A 22,741-nucleotide genomic window follows, 5' to 3' on the forward strand; every position below is an offset into this window, starting at 1 on the left:
ATCTCCACCATTAAGTGCAATATCCTCAACCGTGTACATGTACATACTTTCACAATGGAGGATATATATATATCTCTATATATATCTATATATAATATATATATCTCCTCCATTGCGCCTCCTCCCACTCTCAACAGCACTGTTTTCTTTATATATAGTTTGTTTTGAATTTATACCTTATTTATATAGATATACTTTAAATACCTATTCTGTTACTTTACTCTATATTATTCTATCTCTTGCTAACCCGGGACCTGAGTCCTAATTTCGTACCACTAACATGAAAATGTGAAGTGGTGAGACAATAAAGATCCTTGAATCACTGTCCTCAGCCTGCTGAAGCCCGAAGCCCACGCCATTTTCCGAAAGTGACAGAAAACGTGATAATTTATGTTGAGAAATTATTTTTTCGTCATACATTTTTGGAATTCATCGTCATTCTTGAGAGCCATAACAGACAAAATTCAATGCAACGCACATAACGTGATGATTGCCTGTGATTATACTCCTGACCAGTAGGTGGATTCGTGTACACATGAACTTGGAGAAATGCAGCCTTTCTCGAAGCAACGGGCTCAAGTGGCTCGCAGCCTCACGGGCCTTCATCTCGCCTTCACTACTCATCCGCATATCACAGACACGTCTCAGCTCGGGACTTGGTCCCGAGTGATGAACAGAGTTAGCTCCAGTCACATCCGAGTTAGCTCCAGCTAGCTCTCTGCTAGCTGCTCTGCCTCATCCGCTATGGCAGATGGCAGTACAGTCTGATGTAATTCGCCCAGAAGAAGAAGGTCGTGTTCTCGCGAGTGTTTTCAATCGGAAAAGAGCTAGGCTAGCTACAGGACGGTATGTGCCCCGCGTCCGTGACTCCATGAGTTGACAGTCCACCGTCAGCTTCTTCGCTTTACCGAAGGATGAACTCGGACTCCGCGAGCCGTTCTCCAAGGGAGGAGGGCGAGCTGGAAGACGGAGAGATATGCGACGATGAAACCGCGGAGAGTGCACTGATCCCGCGGGGGGATGGTAGCAGGCCCTGCCGCGGCGGCAGGGCTCCTCCGCGGACGAGAAAACCGCACCAACATCCGCACAAAATGCTGCCACACCGGGGTCACCAGCCGCCGAATTTCCGCCTCTTGTTGCCATACAATGTCGGACCTCACTTACACGAGCCCTTCATCCCGAGCCACCGGCAGCAGTGCGGGCCGAGCGGGCCCGACCGGCTCCGCGCTGCCAGTCCTCCACCGCCTCCGCTGCCGCCTGCGGGGCTTGGTCCTCACGGTGAGCCGAGTCCCCGCTCCAGCTTCTGGGAGAGGAGTCACGGTGCCCTGGGGAGGTTCAGACACCGTGGAATGCCCAACGGCGGACGTGGCGCCTGGAACCGAGGCAACTGGGGGGATAGAGGTCCGCCCGGCCGGTACGGGCCCGGAGAGAGTCACGGCAAGAACGATTCCCCGTCCCGGAAACGTATCCTTTACCGGTGCCGATCTCGAATTGCTAGAGATCAATTTTATGAAGGTGAAGGTGGTCGATCAGCATCATACTGATTGATCCATTATTAGTCTATTGTATTTCATTACAATAGAAATTGATCATCTGTCCATCGACTAATTGATTGTCATTAATTTAGTACATCCATTGTGACGTGAGAGCCATTAACTTTAATGCACAATGACCTTTGACCCCGCTGAGCTATAATCTGGAATTAGCCAGTGCCGGACACCGTGGAGAAGGCTCCCTGTCTGGGACACTGGACTTGGGTCTGTCCCTGTCCTCCTTCTCTCTCTCCCTCCAGCAGGTTTAAGCAGACATCCGTCCCCACTGATCCTGGATCTGCTCCACCTTCCTGCTGGTAAAGGAAGGTTCTGGTAGCTGCTGTTGCAGGATGTGCTGCTGATGGAGAATTGTTGGGTGGAGGTTCATTGAAGGAGGGAGGTGCTGGACCTGCTCTACTTGGACAGAGTCAGCAGGAATAGCTGGAGGGATCAAGTTCTAAACAGAGGAACCTGCTGGACTAGACTCTGACAGCAGCAGGTTGGTTGCAGGTTCTACAGGTGGCGAAGTCCAACTGCAGGCATGTCGCTCCCCTGATTTCAACGACTCTCACAGCTCCCTGGTGATCAACCATAGGAGTTTTGTGTATTCAGAGCTAAATCGGTGGGAGAGACGACAAGTTGGGACTTTTGATCAAGCCAGAATTTAAAGTCTCCAATTTTTTTCCCCTGTGACATCATCAGGACCCCAACCCCATCACAAGCTGAGCCGCTCTTCCAGGATGTTTTGTCACGGAAACCATAATGAAGCGAGTTTCAGGTTTATATTCCTTAACCTTTGACCTCAGAAAAGACGGCGGGGAGGAGCCAGGTGAGGAAAACATCTCATGTTGTGGTGAAGCCAGAGAGTGTTGATGAGTCCTTCGAGGACTTACTGTCCAAGTACAAGCAGATCCAGCTGGAGCTGGAGTGCATCCGCAAAGAGGAGAGCAAGGCCCTGGAGCCCAAAGCTCCCTCGCCAACGACAGGCGAGCAGCAGCCCAGTGACCCTGGCGGTATTAAAGAACCCAGGGTGTCCGGCGAAGCGGTGAACAAGAGTCTAGCCACAGCGGAGGAAACTCCTGAGATAAAGAGAGTCTTCCAGGCATTCAACATCAAACCACTTCGACAGAAACTTCCCACACCGGCGAACCTGAACAAGAGTGGCAAGGAGGAAGAGGATGGTAAGTGATGATGTCATCAAAGGTGAAACTTGATGAATAAAAGTGTCTTGCGTTGTGTTCGTGACTCCTTCTGGAGCAGCTGTGTCACAATGTGCAAACACAACGCCAACATGGCTGCTCTCTGGCTGTAGTTCTCTGTCCCTTTTGGAGCCTGATAGGATTTCAGCCTCTGGGTTGACTTCCTGTGTCCTCAGCAGGTGAAGAAGAACAACAAACAGCAGCAGAGGAAATGGAACACAGAGCTGATAATGAGGCGGAGCCAGCAAAGACGCAGTGCATTTGCTGTGGCAAGGACAAGGGGGATGCTGGGAAAACCAAGAAGTGTTGTAGCGCCTCATCAGATTCAAGCGAGGACTCTGTCATGCATGTCGGGTCTCCAGACAAGGTAGGACCATACTGGTCAGCTTGCTGGTTACTATGGTAACCATTCTGTCAGCCTTCTTGTTTTTGTTGTTTTTTTTTTCAAATCATGATCGATGATAGACATTTGACTCAGCGATAGTAAAGCAGCTTCGTGGATGGCGGTGTCAGTGTTGAGGGCAGTGCAACGATGGCTGACGAAAACTCCCTCCATCCCTTCCAGCTGCCTGCTGTGAACGTGGAAGAGGAGGACCTGTCAGAGCTGCAGCTCCGCCTCCTCGCCCTGCAGTCGGCCAGTAAGAAGTGGCAGCAGAAGGAGCAGCAGGTGATGAAGAGGAGCCGGGAGCGAATCATCAAGCCAACACAGGACAAGAACTTGGCCTCCTGCCCAGCAGCTGCAGCCCCCAGCAGGCAGAGGGTCACCACCAGGTCGGCCACTGCTGCTGCCATGGCGGACAGAAACAGAACCCGGTCTAAGCCTCTGGAGCAGGAGCGAGATAGGTCAAAAGCCGGGACACGGCCTGCAGCCAGAGACAGGCCAAAGCAGAGCCCCAAACCTGGACCCAGAGTGGCGCTTGAGAGAGGCCGTACTGCAGGAAAAGCCCACATGACCAAAAAGACCATGAGCCCAGGTGAGATGGGTTGGTGGTCACCTCTAGAGCACTGTTACATCCATCCTGTTCACGACTGTGGGCCTTCTCCTTTGGCCTCCAGGCTCATCAGCCAAGCAGGCAGCCAGGAAGCAGCAGCTGCGCACCTGGAAGCTGCAGCGGCAGCAGGAGGAGAAGCGACGGCAGGAGGACGACGAACGGCGCAAACGGGAAGATGAGATACGCCGTATCCGTGACCTGTCCAATCAGGATGAGCAGTACAACCGCTTCATGAAGCTGGTGGGCGGGAAGATGCAAACACGCAGCAAGGTGTGGCAGCTTGGTTATTTATGTCACGTTTGACATGGTCACAGTTGGCATGGTTGATGTCAGAGCACTTGGATGCGGATGTTGGCGTTAGGTGAGTCCTGAACATTGTGACCCAGGAACAGGAGCGGTGACTTGATGGGACTATTTACTCAGGTTCTGACCCACTGATGTCGTGTCACTGCATCAGGTTGCAGGATGACGCTCTGAGCAGGCATTCAGTTGACCATAGCCTGTGAAAAGCCTCATTGGTGTTTTGCTCGGACAGCAACTTAAAACATCACTGTCAACTCGCATGCATGACCTCGTGTATGAAGCCAGGTAAAAGAGGAAGTGAGCATTCTTGACTTATGTCATGTCTTCAGTCCAGGGATGCTGAACACAGGAAGTCAACAGGTAAAGGAGGCCTGGACACCTCTGGAAACCTCTACCAGTACGACAACTATGATGAGGTGGCGATGGATACAGACAGCGAGACCAGTTCCCCAGGTGAGACACCACGACTCTGTTTACTGGTTTGGTCTCAGCTCATCCTCCTAATGTTTCTGCCCTCCTTCATCATCAGTTCCTTCTCCAACACGCATGCCGTTTTCTGCTGAGGATCCTGGATGTCTCCCTCCGATGCCTCTATATGTGACGGTAGGCCGCCAGGAGCATGATGTGGTCAGCACTGGACACCAAGTCCTCAGTCTGGCTCTGTTCTGGCACAGCATTGATGCTACAGGCTAAGGTGTTGGCTATGCTGGCATACCAGGCCGCAGCGCCAGGATATGTAACACTACAGATGTGACAGGGACGTTGGTGCTCAATAGCAAGTCAGTTATTTGTTTCTTTCTCGCAGCCCTTTGTCCCGCCTGTTATCATGTCTGGTGTTCCTCCCCCACCACCGCCTCTCCCGCCACCACCAGATGAGCTGGAGCCTCCACCCAAGCCACCCTTCGCTGATGAGGAAGAAGAGGAGGAGATGCTGCTCAGGGAGACATGTCTGATGTCCATGGCTAACAAGAGGGTGGTGACGACCGAGGTGAGTGTCTCTGTCCATCAACCATCAGCAGGTGGCGTCACTGTTGTGTTCTGATGTGTGTCATGAACATCTCCAGGAGACTGTGTCAAGCAGCCCTCCCTCTCCGAGCTGTGAGCCACCAGCAGGCATTCAGCAGCTAACCAGAGGAAACCTGAGCACCGTCAGCCTCAACACAGTGCCTCGGTCACGCACCAGCAAGTTCCCCAGAGGGCTGCATGCTGCCAGAGCGCCACTCGTGGTAAGACCTGTCTCTTCGTTTTGATTTGTTTTTTTTCCATAGATGAGTGACGGAGTGTTGGCGTGCAGTGGAATCTCTCTCACTGGCTGCCTGTTTCCCTCCAGCTGCCCAGACACAAGTCTGTGGTGGTTTCACTCAACGACTCGGATGACAGCGACTCAGACGTGGAAGCCTGCAGCTCCACGCAGGCTGCCTTCGGAGGCCTGGAGTTCATGATCAAAGAGGCACGGAGGACGGTGGAGGTGGGTGGCTTTAAGAGCTGAACTGTTTACTCACCATCATCTCATTAGCTAAAAAAACACATGGATTTCATAGAAAAGTTTGGTGTCACATGACTCACTCACCTAGTTCATTGTTTCCAGGCGGCAAAGCCTAAAGGCATTTCGGGTTCAGAGAAGGAGAACAACCCAGTACGAACACCAGAAACTTTACCTGAAGCCAAGAAGACTGAGTACCGCCTGCTCAAAGAGGAAATCGCCAGGTATGACTTGAGTGCCTGGAGGCCAGATGACACGCTGCGACATGCCTCAGGTGTCCTAACAGTGTGTTTGACTCACGGTAGTAGAGAGAAGCAGAAGATGTTGAACCACAGCTCTCGCAGCTCGCTGTCCCCCACCGCCTCCAATCCCACCGCAGACTCATCGGTGGCCGATGCCGAGCAAAGGCTTCAGAAACACAGGTGAGACAATCCGGCAACAGGGACCCGCTGTTAAGATAAACGGAGGGTCTGATGGTGTGTTCCATGGCTCGTGTTAGGTAACATAAAGGAACAGAACAGGAAAGGAGCATCAGGTCTCTCCCTCTTCCAGCAGGGCTACACGATCATCTTGCTGTCTTGTACTCATGGACAACAGAGACGCAGTTGGTCATGGCGTGTAGATTTGACAGATTCAATTGTTATAAATGGATCACAATGATGCTAAAATAATGACATCACGAAGGTGAGCTGTAAAAAAAGCCTTCCTGATATGTCAAGTGTGTCGAAATGACGACAAGCGAACAATTTTTAAAACACTGGTTTTCTGAATGGAGTTCTAATCCGATCGACGATAGGCAGCTGGGCGTGTAGTTGGGTGAATTTGACAAACATTTATGCCACCATGCTGGGATGTTTGATCCTGGTCGTGTCTCTGCAGCGAGTGTTGATGAGTCTGTCTGTTACAGAGATCTGCTGCACAAAGACGAGGCTGTCTTGCGACATCTGCTGCAGCAGGAGCTGAAGAAGGCGGAGTCTCTGAAGGTGGCAGAGGCCAAAGTTGCCAAGCTGAGGGAGCAGTTGCAGGCATCTGAGAAGATTGTCAATGCCAACAGGACACTGCTGAAGAAACTCCAAGAGCAGGTGGCACCACTTGTTCACCTGTCATTACACTCTCGGACACCCAGGGGGCACATCTTCATCTGTGTGTGTGCGTATGTGTGTAGGTGCATCGTGTGGAACATCGAGTGGCCATCAAGAAGAGTGTAGCAGTCCGCCTGGAGCAGGAGCTGCTGCAGGCTCAGCAGGCTGCTTGCCGGGGGAACAAACGCAGAGCCAATGCTAGCCAGAGGCTGGTGAGCAGTTCCTGTTCCTACTCCGCTTGCTGCACATTGAACGCCATGCAATTGGTCATCAAGAATGTTGGCTGTCAGTGGTCAAATATCTGAGACTCCTAGATCTGCTGCAGCTTCTCTGACGCAAATGCTTCCACAACTCTGACATCACACAGTTTCTGTCAGTTTCTTTGGGTTTTGCATGTTTGTTGGAGTTGATGATGTCTGCAGTCCAAGCCAACATTGATCCTGCTTCAGCAGCAGCAGCGGAGGGGTGGGCAGCCCCCCTGCAGGTCCAGCCACTGTAGCTGGAGCCGGCCGCTGCTGCATCTCTGTCCACACTGGAAATGAGTTTCTGGACATGGATGAATCAACTTTCTATCAGCTTACCCTTCCTGTTTGAGAAGATGCAGTTGGTTAGTGGCTCATTGTCTCATCAGTTTTGAGACTTTATTTTCCCACTTTGAAAAAACTGCTGTAATAAGTTAGAGTTGTTCAGTCAAAGGAACACATGAAAGACTGATGATGACGAATGACTTTGAACATGTCTTTGTAGTGGAGGAAACGGTGGCGGTAGTTAGGGGTGGTTCATGCCTAAGTCCTGCTGGGGTCGGTCTTGGCTCGCGCCAGTATAGCTTCTCCTGTGCTGGAGTGCTTGCTTGTGACAGGAGTCACTGTAGAAGGAGTGATGGCAAGAGAAGCTTCTCAGACATGAAGAATGACCATGGAAGAGTTTGAGGATTCCTATCTGCTACAGATGCACACACCTGTGATAGTTCTGTTGGTGTAAAACTAGTGCAAGTAACCCTGAAAGTTGAGCAACTGTGTTGTACTTTGAATGCTCTCTGATTGCCTGTCATGGCGAGCAGCAGAGCTGACCTGGAGGTTTACCACAAGACAAAACCACAGCATCACAAACCAAGAAAGCATGGCTCTTAGTCGAAGGTTAACATGCCGATGTGACATCACTGCGTCCGGGGCCCGATTGGTTTGTTCGTAGTTGTGTGTGAAGGTAAACTGATGGATCGGTGACCAGTAACCTCTGTCTCGTTCCTGTCTCAGGCCAGTAAGCTGCAGCGTGTGGACAGTGCGCCCCTTGGCTCAGAGCGGCACTTTGCAGAGCTGATTGCTCAGAAGCAGCGTTTGCAACAGCTAGAGTCTGAGTACGCCCTCAAGATCCAGAAGCTGAAAGAGGCTCAGGCTTTGCGGAACAAAGGAGCTGTGTCGGAACCAGCTGCTGAGCTGAACTCACAAGCTCCTCCTGACCCTCGGAGCCGCACGCAGGCCACCTCCAGCTCTTTCCCGTTGCCTCAGCCCTCCCTACATGACCTCACCCAAGACAAACTCACCCTAGACAGTGAGGACACCCTTGAGCCTGATGAATCAGAACCTGCTCCTGCAGCTGTCAGCGGCACCCGGCGCCACTCCTTCCGTCAGTCGAGTTCCTTCACTAAACCCAATCTGGAGCAGTTGAGCTCCACACCGGCTAAAGATAATGGTGGCACCAAGCCCACCAAGACCTGCAGCACCTCCACACCACCTACGGAGATGTTTTTTGCTGAGCTGGACATGGACGCATTGAGACGCAGGTACCAGCAGCAGGCCCGGCTGGGAGAGCTGCTGCTGCTGGAGCTGCAGACCCTGGGAGGAGATGTAGACACACACACCGCCGCCAAGGTTTGGACTCTTCCTTTTCAGACATGACAGTTAAAATGATCCTTTGTACCAGAGTGGCTTCACAGTTCCAAGTTTGTGTGTCTGTGTCCGGCAGGTGGCATCGGTGGAAGGGGACACACCCACAGCTCCTGCAGAGTTGAAGCCAGTTCCTTTTGGGCCATATCACAGCCCCCTGCTGGTCTTCAGATCATACAGGTCAACTGTTCACTCTTCAACTGATGGAATTTTATTATTACACAGTTCGTTATTTAAAAACTTGATTAATACAGAGCCTCACAGACAAGATGAAATAATCTATAGAAAGGTGAGCATAAACTCTGTGACTCAGCTGATTGTGTTGTTGATGGTGTGTTCAGGTTCAGTCCATATTACCGCACCAAGGAGAAGTTGTCCCTGAGCTCCGTCACGTACAGTAGCGCCATTGACCCAAAGAAATGTTTCTGTCGGTTTGACCTAACAGGAACCTGCAACGATGATGACTGTCGATGGTGAGAGCAGTGAGATCCACCTGTGGTGTGTTGGTGTGGGTTCATGACATTGAGATGGTTTCTCTTCCTGTGGTTTTAGGCAGCACATGCGGAACTGTACCCTGGTGGGAAACCAACTCTTTCAGGATATTTTGTCCTATAATCTGCCTCTGATTGGCTGCTCTGAGAGTAGCACTGACGATGACATCAGCGCTGCCACAGGTGAGGTGTGACCACTGTTAAGGCCCTTCAAAGTGTCTGTCATCAGAAATGAATGGACTCTGGTTTAGGCCCCTTTCGCAAGGTGTGGCGTGTGAGCGGACTGAAATAGGTGAGACTTGAGAGCCCTGCATATTATAATTGTGCGGTTGCTCAAGTACATGTCATGAAATGCCGAAGCATGTACCCAGAGGTGCCCCTCGGCTACCTCCAAAGGTGGGCTGCTGCCAAGGTGAAATCGTCTGTGTCACGTCTGCTGTTTAAACATAACAGCAAGGCCCATGAAATCCACCAGAACAAGCTGTATAAAAGGGGTGGGTCATGTGGGGGCGGGTGGAGGCTTTATGTCCTTGAACATGCTACAAACGTAGTCTGATGGTTCAAAGGTGCCACCAGAGACGAACCTGACAATTGTGGTGGTCTGCAGCTAACAAGGCTGGATGGATGTCTCTGTGTCTCTGATAGAAAAGTACATGAAGAAGCTGTTCGGCACCAACAAAGACCGTATGGGCGTGGACCAGAAGGCCGTCCTCCTTGTCAGCAAAGTCAATGAAAGCAAGCGTCATGGTGGGTTGAGCCTCATTCTCACACTGATCCAGCCTGATGGATGCGAACAGCAATATGTTGTTGTCCCGTCCTGTAGTTCCTCCCTTCACCACCTGTAAAAACGTGAGGATGTGGAGGCCCAAGCCCCTGCAGCCAAGCAGCCCTCACGCTGATGACGACACGGAGGACGAAGCGGCTGGAGGAAACCTGACGGCTGCCAGGCCTGGTGAGTTCCCGAGGAGGAGGAGCTGCTGAAGGAAGTCAGATCAAGAAGTCTGCGTCCTTCAGTGCCTGCCAGCACCAGAATATACATATTTATATCTCAGCCATCTGATGAGGTATTGATCGATCTCCAGCAAATAACGATCACGTTGGCCTCATCTTTGACAGACGACAGCTCTTCATCCTGCCAGTGGGCTTTGGACGCATGCATCACATCAGAGGACAAGCGGTACTTCACCAGCGACACTGATGACATATCGAACCTGGAGATGAGTGTGCTGGACAGCGCCTGCGACACACAGCTGTGGATCAAACTGGCCTACAAATATCTCCAGCAGCCTGACATGTAAGTCACTGACAACTTCCAGTCCACTTGGCAGTCTAACCCCTCAGCCCTGCCACTCACGTCCAGGGCTGTGTCCCAGGACGTAGGAGTCAAGGTTAAAGGTCAAAACGCAGCTGCCAGGCTGCTGACTAATTCAAGGAAACATGACCACATAAGCCCCACTCTTGCCCAACTACACTGGCTTCCCGTGAAGTACAGGATTGATTTTAAACTTAGTACTTTTAAAGCCTTGCACCTGCCTATAGTTCTGATCTGCTCAAACCGTATGAGCCTGGCCGCTGTCTACGTTCCTCTGGCAGGACCCTCCTAGCTACACCCACAGCTGGCCTTGTCACAAAAGGCGACCAGGCCTTCTCAGTCAGAGCCCTCGGCTGTGGAAGTCCCTGCCTGAGGATCTTGGGTTCGCTGACTCAGTGTCCTTTTAAATTACGCCTGAAAACCTAATTTTACAGGAAGGTCTTTTTAGAGTAAATCTGTTGTCTGCCATCATTTTATTACTTTTATTTCATTGTTTTATTCATCCCCTATTTTATCGGGGCCGGTGTTCTTTGTCTTAACTTTGTGTTTTATGGTTTGACCGTGTTTGTTTTATCTTTCAGCAGATCAGGTTTTTGTGTGCTTTTATTATGATTTTGTTTTGTCTGTATCATTTTATTGGGAACTGTACAGCACTTTGTAACTATGTTTTGAAAAGTGCTGTACAAATAAAGTTTTTTATTATTATTATTATTATAATAATAAACTTTATTATTAAAATAATAATAATAAAGTTTATTATTATTATTATTATAATCTTTATTATTATTATTATTATTATTATTATTATTATTATTATTATAAGATTTAGCGAGAGAAATTCAGGCCTTACTCAGGATTTTCTGTGGTAAGAAGCAGGATCCACTGATCTGGTCTTTCTTCACTTTTTGTAGTTTGACAAAGCCAAACAGGCTCCATCATAGAATCGGCACCTTGATGCAGGTTATCAATTCATGACATCACACTGACGTTTCCTGTTTGTGTGCATCTTTATATAAAGTGGGCGGAGCCAGCACTGGATGAGCCATCTCCAGCATGGAGAGAACGAGAGCTTTTTTTTTTTTCACTTGCGGAACGAACCGTAACCCTTCACCAATCCCATGATCCACTGGTGCTGCAGTTTAAGCAGCTGCAAGAATTCTGAACAGACTTGTAACATCACTGTTCCTCATTCCGATCATAATCAGCTGTGATTGACCTTGAATGAATGGGTGATGCAGAGGATGGTGGATGTCACATTGGTCACATCAGTGTTGGTGTGTTCTTAGTTCATAAATGTTCCATCTGTGGCAGAGGGGATCGTTCCCGGAACCCACCAGCTCCTTGTGACCATGCAGCCTCTCTGAACAGGGCCAGTGTTTAGGGTTCTGGAGTTGCCAGGGGTATCCGGTCCAAGACTCCCTTGTTCACTCCACTACTTGTTGTTCATGTAACAACTTGACACAGCAAACACGAGTAGCCAGTTTACACTCCGTTAGCAGTCTAAAACCGCTACAATGGCTTTGTTACACCCTTTCACACTGAAAACGGCGTGTCAATGTGACCCTCGTTTACTCAGCATCACGCCTCATTCAAGCTTTCAGAAGTCCCGGGTCTGAACTCCTGCTGTGAGGCCGCGTGCTGGTGTTTTTCTCTCTCGTAGGTCATCGCGCTGACAACGTCGTCATTACACGTAAACGTGCGCCAGAACACCAAGAGGTAAACAAAACACAACGTGGACGTTGCCGAGTAGAACGTTAGCGTTTTTGTTGCGTGCATTGCACAGATGTCTCTTTTGTGAAGCAGACAAACTCGGCGCAGATTGAAAATGTCTGAGCGCCAAAGCAGCGAAGGAGGATGGAGTTTTTGGCTCGTCTGGAAGGGAGCCGAAGAAGCTACAGGTGAAGCCTGACAGGCGGCACAGAGACAAAATCAGGATGAGACAGGAAGGTCGCAGGAAACCTGAGACGACGCGGGTTGCCTTTTTCACACTGCAGGCGACCCGAGCTGCTAAACACCCGGGTCGCTTGGAGGGTCGGTTGACGCAGGTCGAAATGCCAAGTCGACCCTTTCACACTGCCAAAAACGTGGGTCAACACGGGTTTTTGGGCAGGGTGAAAGGGTCTCTACAGACATTTTACCGATGTTGGATTTCGGCCCTCCGTCTCCTGACCACTAGCACAGGCTCCTGGTTGGGTCTGTGGCAGAGGTTGCTATGGTGACATTCTGCTTACAAGTCAGCTATGGTACAGAAAATCCCTTCTTCTTATTGTTATTTTGGTTGACGTGGTTGTTGTTGTTGTTGTGTAGCTCTGCTGCCGAGTGTCTGGAAGCAGCCTTGAACACATTGTCTCGTGCTCTGGAGAGTAACTGTGACGACCCAGAGGTGTGGAGTCACTACCTGTCTCTCTTCTCACGACGAGGCAGCCGCGATGAAGTCCAGGAGATGTGTGAGATGGCGGTGGAGCATGCCCCCGACCACCGTGTCTGGTGGAACGTGAGTGGTGCTGTTTCTGGATCAGGTTGGCAGTGACACTGAAACATGTCATGTGACACGTTGTCTCTATGTTGTTGTCTCCAGTATCTCAACCTGGAGAGCTCATTCGAGGGGAAGGACTATGTGTGCAACCGCCTGCTGCAGTTTCTGCTCAGCGAAGCCTCTTCTGGTGTCACTGAGAAGCTGTCCTTCCAGCTGATGGAGGCGCTGCTCTACAGAGTCAACCTCAACCTGTTTACAGGGCGGATGGAGAGCGCGCTCGCCATTTTACAGGTCAGACACGTCCATCTCCTAGCAGCACAGTCTATCTATATCAAGATGGCATTTGTCCGGTCTGTGGTGTGGATAACAAACATCTAAATGGTTCAGGTCACTGCGTGGAGCCGCAGCAGCGCCACCACCTGCAAGACCGAACCGCATGAGTCCAAACCAGTTATCAGAAACTTGCTACTCATAATTTGTCTGATTTCAGAGTGCCTTGAAATCTGCTCATGACCGCAGCATTGCTGACCACCTGATGGCTGGTGACCGGGCACTGCTCTGGCTCTCATACATCCACTTGACAGAGTTTGACCGGCTGCCTTCGGACTTGTATGACCCTGCAGAGTCTGGCCCATCCAGACTGGTCAGCAGAGAGGACTTCCTGCTCCCCTGGCAAACGCCACAGGACATCAGCACACCGAGTGACATCCTCATAGCACTCTTCCAAGGTAAGCCGGGCTCAAGCAGGTCACAGCTGATTTCAAAGTTATGCCACGGCAATGATGAGCGGGAGTTTGTGTTTGTGTGTAGACGCGATCCTTCAGTGCAGTGACGAGTCTCTGTCTCCGAGTGAGAGGGCGCTGGCGTGCCTGCCACTACACTCAAACCTCCTTGCTCTTCACCAGCTGTTGAACAGGTGAGCTCACCCTGGGGTTGGAGCCTCGGTAAAATCAGGTGAATGCGTTTCTCTTTCAGCTGAGTGGACCACAGCCTTGTGGATCATTGTGATGAGTGTGTTCGTGGTTTGTCTTCCTGTGCTCCCTGAAGGTTGGATGAGGGCATCGTCCTGTGTGAGTCACTGCTGGTGTTGTGTCCCGAGTCGTGTCGCCTGCGAGAAGCTCTGGCCGACCTCCACATCAGGAAGGGAAATGGCGACCAGGCTGTCAGCATGTGGCTTCACGCGCTGGTTGAGTGTCCTAACAATGCCGAGGTTTTCTATCATTCCTGCAAGTTCCTCATGGCTCAGGTGAGTTCAGGCATCAGTGGCTGAAACTTAGGGGCGGGTTGTTTCGTCAGCTTGATAGTGAGCTGTCAGAGCATCAGAACAGCTGGTCAACTATCATGAGAAGAAGTCTGGTCCAACCTGTCAAAGATGAACTCACCTTTAATTCCTCAGCAGGTTCATCTGTAAGTGGAGATCAATGGGCCCCAGGCCCTCTTTGGCTTTTTTCTAGTTCTGATCTTTGACATCTGTTCTTTTGCTGTCGTGGTTGATCGGCAGGGCAAGCTGAGCGCCGTGGCTCCTCTGTTCCGTGGCTTCGTCTTGTCGCTGTGTGAGGACGAACAGAGTCAGAAGACGCCAGTGGATGTTCTCAGGTACATCGGTGTGATCTGAGATGAAATTGCTGGTCGTTCCAATGATTAGAATTTGTCTCGAAGATTTCTGAAATTGGTGAAAGTTAGAAATCGCAGTTGTCTCTTGTCCTGGCCAGTCGTCATAGCAGGTCCTTAATTTTCATTCCCTGGCTGCTGCGAGACGGGACTAGTTGACCATTGGACCTGTTTCCTCCCGTCAGACACATGCTGGGTTTCCCTACTGAAGAGCTGCAGTTGGGTCCGATCATCAAGACCGATCTGGAGGAGCAACTGAGGCAGCAGACAGCCTTCCTGCACCTGGTCCACTGGTACGAAAACCCTCCACCCTCTACACGTTGAACGCCATCGTCCTACGGTTTTCCATCTCCAACATCTCAGCAGACATCAGACGCATTGTGGCCAAGTTCAGTTCTAACGTATTCGAATAATTAGAACTCTTCATTGTTATTTAATGACTTTTGGTAATTTTCCTAATAACATGACCAATGTGGCATTGTTGGCATGAAGCTCAAGTGCAGCTGCTGGGACTCGGCTGTAAGTTTCTGTGCGTTGAGTTTTGAGAATGGTGGGAAGTAACAAGAGGAGCTGTTCTGCTCCTCATTCTCCTGAAGCTGCATCATGTGTGTTTTTAGTCGATGGCAATGGCTGCACGGCTCTGAGGAGGGGACTGTCGACGCCTTCGAGAGGGCCCTGGGGGCCGCCACGCAGCGAGACGAGCTTCACCGACTCTGGATGGAGTGAGTGTTGCCGCAGGCTCTGGATCTTGCACTGCAGTGAGCGTGTTCTCAAGACCAAATTGCTGCTTCTCTGTGCAGTTACCTGGTGTTCGTTAGCCAGCAGGCTGGTGGTTGCCACACGCACCTTTCAGATCTGGTTCTCCGCTGTCTGAGCACCGTCCCGTCCCGTCTAGAGGTTCCCTTCAACCCGGCAGAGTTCTGGAGTTGCTACCGGTTCCACAACAAGGCGAGTCCAGCTTCATGCTGCACCTGTCAGGACTTTCCAAAACCACGTCTGCTCTGTCATGCAGTTTGGAGTGACCGTGTCACTTCCTGTAGACTTGAACTCTACAGTCGACTCAGCCCAGCTCCGTCAACATGTTCATCCCTCTCTGCACTTCCAGGTGGTGTCACTCTATCTGAGCTGTCTGCCGCAATCCCAGCATGCACTGGTCCTGGAGAGACTTAGATACGCCATGCCCAACAACATCGAGCTCAGCCTGAGGTGTGTGCACACAAATACAAAGCAAGGGCGGTCTGTAAAACCACCAATGACTTCTTGACGAAAACATGAGAAGAAACAGCCGATCAATAGCAGGTGTTACCTAAAGACATCAAGGAGGGCGCTGTGGTGGACTTGCCTTCTTCCTGTTGGCTGTCCGATCCTCAGGGCTGAGGTCGACTGGTGCTCTCATCTGGTGTTTGAAGGCTGAGGCTCCTAAAACTAGTCGGACAAAGAGGAACCATGGTGACCAGAGTTGAACTGGAGCAGCGTGGTGACGCTCTCCAGCTCCACCAGGGGTCAACTCGGTTCCTCAGGGGGCCCCGCTGGCTGGATAGAGACAGCCAATCAGAAGGAGGCATGAAACACACCTGCTGGAACATGTTGGTGAATCTAAACTGGTTTAACTGGTTTTGTCAGTCTGGTGAACTCTGAGGTCACAATGGTACCAGTTATTGATCTGTATATTGATGTATTGATCACTGATCAGACACATTGAGTTATCTTATAAACATGAACATAAGTGGGCGGCGTCTCTGATGTCAGCGCTCTCATCCAGCTGATGGAGGAATGTGTGACTTCAGCAGACAGCTGGAACCCCTGGTGGAGTACCTTTAGTAGTAGTACACACTCATTCGTCACTCAGTACACGCTCAGCACCCATTCAGTCACGGCTCCTGCAGAGACACAGTGGTTTGGCTCAGGCAGGGCGCCACAGCACTGAGCCCTTCTGAAACACACACGGTTGCCATGCAACTGTGAAGCAGCAGGAAGTTGTAGAATCCGACTCATCAGAACGTATGTGACCAGTCAGAGGGAGTGCTGGCTGTGATTCTACTGTGGAGGGAGCAGAGAAGAAGCAGCATGTGCTGGTCCTCAGGACAACCAGGAGGTGGAGCGTTCCGGCCGGTCCAGGAGCTCCGGCTCCATCATGTCTCTTCCAGGAGGATTCGGGCTGACCACCACCAGGATCCTCTTCTCCTCCACCACCAGTGGTGAGATCTACGATTCCCTCCTGCCAGATCACCTGCTAGTGAGCTGCTGGTGGAGCTCAAGGTGGACTCGTGGATCTGGACTGCAGTCCTGGGTGTTTGGGTCAGAGGTTCTATCTGAGGTTCTTGTTCCATGATCCACTGCTGAGAACATCTCATACACACACTGGGGCCTCCGCTCATCCACCTGAGCCCAGAATGAATTATGATTCTGTTTACGTAATCATTGAAAATTATTTCCTGTTTTGAAAGTCCTCCATGTTTTTAAATGTTTTCGACTTGTTTCATTTTCAAATCAATATTCCTGGGATCCCTCTGCATACCACTAGGGGGAGCTGGTGTGCCTATACCACAGTTTGAGAACCTGTGTTAGCAATGTCCAGGTGTTGTGGCTTCAAATCTCCTACCACAGAATCAGATGGGTCCTCACAGTTGGGACGTTGATGTGAGGTGTTGGCGAGCATCCAGCTGAGCCACCCTCCTGTGTTCATCAGATGGCTGTTGTCAGTTGGTGTCGCTGTGCGTGATTGGGCGTTGGTGTCAGCTGATGTGTTGATCCTCAGGTTGCTGCACCAGGAGTGGCGGGATGGGAACATTGAACATCTGAAGTTCCAGGCCAGGATGTTGACCAGTAACGCTCCCAAGTGTTTGTCCAGCTGGAAAATGTAAGTCACCAAAACCACACATCGAAACAGGTGAGGGCGGAGTCTAATGACACTCCTGATTATGGTCAGGGGGAGGAGACACACCTCATGATGTCAGCATGTTACTTACACCACCATGTTGAGACATTTACTTGTTCAGGAAGATGATACTGTGGGGCATGGCGGTGCTGAAATCACATACGTGTAAGAATGTCTGAGGACAAACACCTGACAAAGTGTTTCCTTGCAGAGCCATCGCCGTGGGGAAAGAGTTGAAGGACAGGTCAGAGGTGAGTCCGTTGCACCAGGATGTTTCATGACCCATGGCCGTGGAAATGTCACAGACTGATGGCGCTGTGATTGGCGTGGTGATGACACGGCGCTGCTTCTCCTTCCTCTTCTTCTTCTGTCCTCGCAGGTGCGACGTCTTTATCAACAAGCTCTCCAGAACCTTCCGCTGTGTGCTGCCCTCTGGACTGATGTAATACACGCGCGCACACACGTGCACACACACTCTCACGCACACACACCCCCTGGTGGAACACGGTTGTACTATGATGAACCTGTCACAGAGCTGGACTGTTAGAACCTCTTAATTTGTGCTACTTTAAGGGAGGGTGAAACGTAACCAGTTGACCGATTGATCGCGTTGAGGACAGAGGTGCTAACCAACAGCTAGTTAGGAGAGTTAGATTCAGACCTGGTTGAGTCCAACTCTTTGATGATGGTAATGAGGCGTCCCATCAGACCTCCTCATACACACTGGACATCAACTCAGACACGTCAACCTACTCACTTGGAGCACATTTACACCTCCCCCTCTCCTGTTGATGGCTTTCTCTCCTCTATCGTCTCCTCTCCTCCTCTTGTTCTCCTCCTCCTCCCCGCCCATCTCCCCCAGCTGCTGCAGGTGGAGGCGGCATCCAGCGGCGTGCTGTCGGAGCGTGTGCGGCGGCTGTTATCCCGTTGTCAGGAGGTGGGCGTGGCTTTAGTTGAGGTCAGAGACGTCTAGTTTGAGTCAGTCAAAGTTGAGGGAGGCTCCTCCCCTCCTGCGGGACCACACCCCCTCCTCCTCGTTAGGTCACGCCGTCTACGTAAGTATCGCCCTGCTGTGTTACCTGTTTGTCCCTTTTGGTTTGGATTCGTAACCTTTCGCTGGGTCCTGGGGGGGAGGGGGGCTTTGACCCCTGTGTGTTTTCTTTGTGTTCGAAGAACAAACCAGACTTTTATTTTGATACAAACTGTGATCATGGTTGCCGCCTGCTGAGACTGATGGACGCTGCGGCGCCGGCAGGAAACGCCTCGCTCTTGTGGGATTTGTTTGAATTTGAACAATGCGACTTTAATTTCTCACATGTTTTTATTTGTTGATTTAAATGTATTAAATTATTTTCTGAATATAAACCTGCGAGTCCCGAGTCATCCTTGTCTCTAGTCTGTCCTGGATTTATTCCTGTCAAGACCATCGTAGATGCCACGCGGTTACTTCCTGTTTAGCCCAACAGATGTCAGGACCTCGTGGACCCCAGGGGACTCTCTGCTGTCTTGGCCTCACTTTGACTATCTTGTTGTGAAAAGGGTAGGAGGAGCCAGAGCATGGTCATACACTCCTGATCAACATCTTCAGACCAGTTAACAAATTGCATGAATTTACATTTTGCCATCACACTCTTCACCATTCACTCTTCATCACATTCTTCATCATTCACTCTTCATCACATTCTTCATCATTCACTCCATCACACTCTTCACCATTCACTCTTCATCACACTTCATCATTCACTCTTCAACATTCACTCTTCATCACACTTCATCATTCACTCTTCATCACACTCTTCATCTTTCACTCTTCATCATTCACTATTCACTCCATCACAGTCTTCACTACACTCTTCATCACACTTCATCATTCAATCTTCATCACACTCTTCACCATTCACTCTACTTCACACTTCATCATTCACTCTTCATCATTCACTCCATCACACTCTTCATCATTCATTCCATCACACTCTTCACCATTCACTCTTCACCACACTCTCCATCTTTCACTCTTCATCATTCACTATTCACGCATCACAGTCTTCACTTTACTCTTCATCACACTCTTCACCATTCACTCTTCATTACATTCTTCATCATTCACTCCATCACACTCTTCATCATTCACTCTTCATCACTCTACACCTTCACTCTTCACCATTCACTCTTCATCGTTCACTCTTCATCATTCACTATTCACTCCATTACACTCTTCATCATTCACTCTTCATCACACTCTTCACCATTCACCCTTCATCACACTCTTCATCATTCACTCTTCATCATTCAGTCTTCATCACACTCTTCATCATTCACTCTTCACACGTCATCATTCACTCTTCATCACTCTTCATCATTCACTCCATCACACTCTTCACCATTCACTCTTCATCACACTTCATCATTCAGTCTTCATTACATTCTTCATCATTCACTCCATCACACTCTTCACCTTTCACTCTTCATCACATTCTTCATCATTCACTCCATCACACTCTTCACCATTCACTCTTCATCACACTTCATCATTCAGTCTTCATTACATTCTTCATCATTCACTCCATCACACTCTTCACCTTTCACTCTTCATCACATTCTTCATCATTCACTCCATCACACTCTTCACCATTCACTCTACCTCACATTTCATCATTCACTCTTCATCATTCACTCCATCACACTCTTCACCATTCACTCTTCATCACACTTCATCATTCACTCTTCATCACTCTTCATCATTCACTCTTCATTACACTCTTCATCATTCACTATTCACTCCATCACAGTCTTCACTACACTCTTCATCACGTTTCACCATTCATTCCATCTCACTCTTCACCATTCACTCTTCATCACACTTCATCATTCACTCTTCATCACTCTTCATTACACTCCATCTTTCACTCTTCATCATTCACTATTCACTCCATCACAGTCTTCACTACACTCTTCACCATTCACTCTTCATCACTTTTCACCATTCACTCTTCATCACTTTTCACCATTCATTCCATCTCACTCATCACCATTCACTCTTCATCACATTCTTCATCATTCACTCCATCACAGTCTTCACCATTCACTCTTCATCACTTTTCATCATTCACTCCATCACACTCTTCAACATTCACTCTTCATCACACTTCATCATTCACTCTTCATCATTCACTCTTCATTACACTCTTCATCTTTCACTCTTCATCATTCACTATTCACTCCATCACAGTCTTCACTACACTCTTCATCACACTCTTCATCATTCACTCTTCATCACTCTTCACCATTCACTCTTCATCATTCACTCTTCATCACACTCTTCACCATTCACTCTTCATCTTTCACTCTTCATCATTCACTATTCACTCCATCGCACTCTTCATCATTCACTCTTCATCATTCACTCTTCATCATTCACTCTTCATCACACTTCATCATTCACTATTCATCATTCACTCTTCATCACTCTACACCTTCACTCTTCACCATTCACTCTTCATCGTTCACTCTTCATCATTCACTATTCACTCCATCACACTCTTCATCATTCACTCTTCATCACACTCTTCACCATTCACCCTTCATCACACTCTTCATCATTCACTCTTCATCATTCACTCTTCATCATTCAGTCTTCATCACACTCTTCATCATTCACTCTTCACACGTCATCATTCACTCTTCATCACTCTTCATCATTCACTCCATCACACTCTTCACCATTCACTCTTCATCACACTTCATCATTCAGTCTTCATTACATTCTTCATCATTCACTCCATCACACTCTTCACCTTTCACTCTTCATCACATTCTTCATCATTCACTCCATCACACTCTTCACCATTCACTCTTCATCACACTTCATCATTCAGTCTTCATTACATTCTTCATCATTCACTCCATCACACTCTTCACCTTTCACTCTTCATCACATTCTTCATCATTCACTCCATCACACTCTTCACCATTCACTCTACCTCACATTTCATCATTCACTCTTCATCATTCACTCCATCACACTCTTCACCATTCACTCTTCATCACACTTCATCATTCACTCTTCATCACTCTTCATCATTCACTCTTCATTACACTCTTCATCATTCACTATTCACTCCATCACAGTCTTCACTACACTCTTCACCATTCACTCTTCATCACTTTTCACCATTCACTCTTCATCACTTTTCACCATTCATTCCATCTCACTCATCACCATTCACTCTTCATCACATTCTTCATCATTCACTCCATCACAGTCTTCACCATTCACTCTTCATCACTTTTCATCATTCACTCCATCACACTCTTCAACATTCACTCTTCATCACACTTCATCATTCACTCTTCATCATTCACTCTTCATCTTTCACTCTTCATCATTCACTATTCACTCCATCACAGTCTTCACTACACTCTTCATCACACTCTTCATCATTCACTCTTCATCACTCTTCACCATTCACTCTTCATCACTCTTCATCATTCACTCTTCATCACACTCTTCATCATTCACTCTTCATCATTCACTCTTCATCATTCACTCTTCATCACACTCTTCATCATTCACTATTCATCATTCACTCTTCATCACTCTACACCTTCACTCTTCACCATTCACTCTTCATCGTTCACTCTTCATCATTCACTCTTCATCGCTCTTCATCATTCACTCTTCATCACACTCGTCACCATTCACTCTTCATCTTTCACTCTTCATCATTCACTATTCAGTCCATCACACTCTTCATCACACTCTTCATCATTCACTCTTCATCACATGTCATCATTCACTCTTCAGCACACTCTTCATCATTCACTCTTCATCACTTTTCACCATTCACTCTTCATCACACTCTTCATCATTCACTCTTCATCACACGTCATCATTCACTCTTCAGCACACTCTTCATCATTCACTCTTCATCACTCTTAACCATTCACTCTTCATCACACTCTTCATCATTCACTTTTCATCATCACACTCTTCATCATTCACTTTTCATCATCACACTCTTCATCATTCACTCTTCATCACACTTCATCATTCACTCTTCATCACACGTCATCATTCACTCTTCATCATTCACTCTTCATCACACTCTTCATCATTCACACTTCATCATTCACTCTTCATCACACTCTTCATCATTCACTCTTCATCACACTCTTCATCATTCACTCTTCATCACACTCTTCATCATTCACTCTTCATCACACTCTTCATCATTCACTCTTCATCATTCACTCTTCATCACACTCTTCATCATTCACTCTTCATCACTCTTCACCATTCACTCTTCATCACACTCTTCATCACACTCTTCACCATTCACTCTTCATCACACTCTTCATCATTCACTCTTCATCATTCACTCTTCATCACACTCTTCATCATTCACTCTTCATCACTCTTCACCATTCACTCTTCATCACACTCTTCATCATTCACTCTTCATCACTCTTCACCATTCACTCTTCATCACACTCTTCATC

General features: G+C 48.8%; 1 protein-coding gene across 4 annotated transcripts; it reads left to right on the forward strand.

Annotated features, from left to right (window-relative positions):
* Nucleotides 1-533: 533 nt before the first annotated feature.
* zfc3h1 (zinc finger C3H1-type containing) lies at nucleotides 534-18,601 on the forward strand. 4 transcript variants are annotated; one of them, XM_086209985.1, is made up of 35 exons: nucleotides 535-1,464; nucleotides 2,339-2,713; nucleotides 2,908-3,098; nucleotides 3,297-3,705; nucleotides 3,788-3,993; nucleotides 4,356-4,479; nucleotides 4,556-4,629; nucleotides 4,832-5,014; nucleotides 5,091-5,252; nucleotides 5,357-5,494; nucleotides 5,615-5,733; nucleotides 5,818-5,931; nucleotides 6,417-6,591; nucleotides 6,675-6,803; nucleotides 7,845-8,459; nucleotides 8,554-8,654; nucleotides 8,816-8,947; nucleotides 9,027-9,148; nucleotides 9,611-9,712; nucleotides 9,789-9,917; nucleotides 10,082-10,259; nucleotides 12,585-12,771; nucleotides 12,856-13,044; nucleotides 13,244-13,481; nucleotides 13,564-13,669; nucleotides 13,801-13,999; nucleotides 14,255-14,349; nucleotides 14,550-14,657; nucleotides 14,982-15,086; nucleotides 15,165-15,312; nucleotides 15,470-15,570; nucleotides 17,123-17,224; nucleotides 17,454-17,493; nucleotides 17,622-17,684; nucleotides 18,105-18,601. In XM_086209985.1, exons 1-35 carry the CDS (start codon nucleotides 915-917, stop codon nucleotides 18,213-18,215), a joined length of 6,120 nt encoding a protein of 2,039 aa, XP_086066111.1. In that variant the 5' UTR covers nucleotides 535-914; the 3' UTR covers nucleotides 18,216-18,601. The 4 variants fall into 4 exon arrangements, with proteins under 4 accessions (XP_086066108.1, XP_086066109.1, XP_086066111.1 ...); XM_086209984.1 differs by having other exon boundaries at nucleotides 536-1,464; nucleotides 5,815-5,931; XM_086209982.1 differs by having other exon boundaries at nucleotides 534-1,464; nucleotides 5,615-5,931.
* The last annotated feature ends 4,140 nt before the right edge of the window (nucleotides 18,602-22,741 follow it).

This window comes from Aulostomus chinensis, chromosome 7 (assembly GCF_037954235.1).
Source record: "Aulostomus chinensis isolate RoL2024-O1b breed Wild chromosome 7, RoL_Achi_v1.0, whole genome shotgun sequence".
Classification (NCBI taxonomy): domain Eukaryota; kingdom Metazoa; phylum Chordata; class Actinopteri; order Syngnathiformes; family Aulostomidae; genus Aulostomus; species Aulostomus chinensis.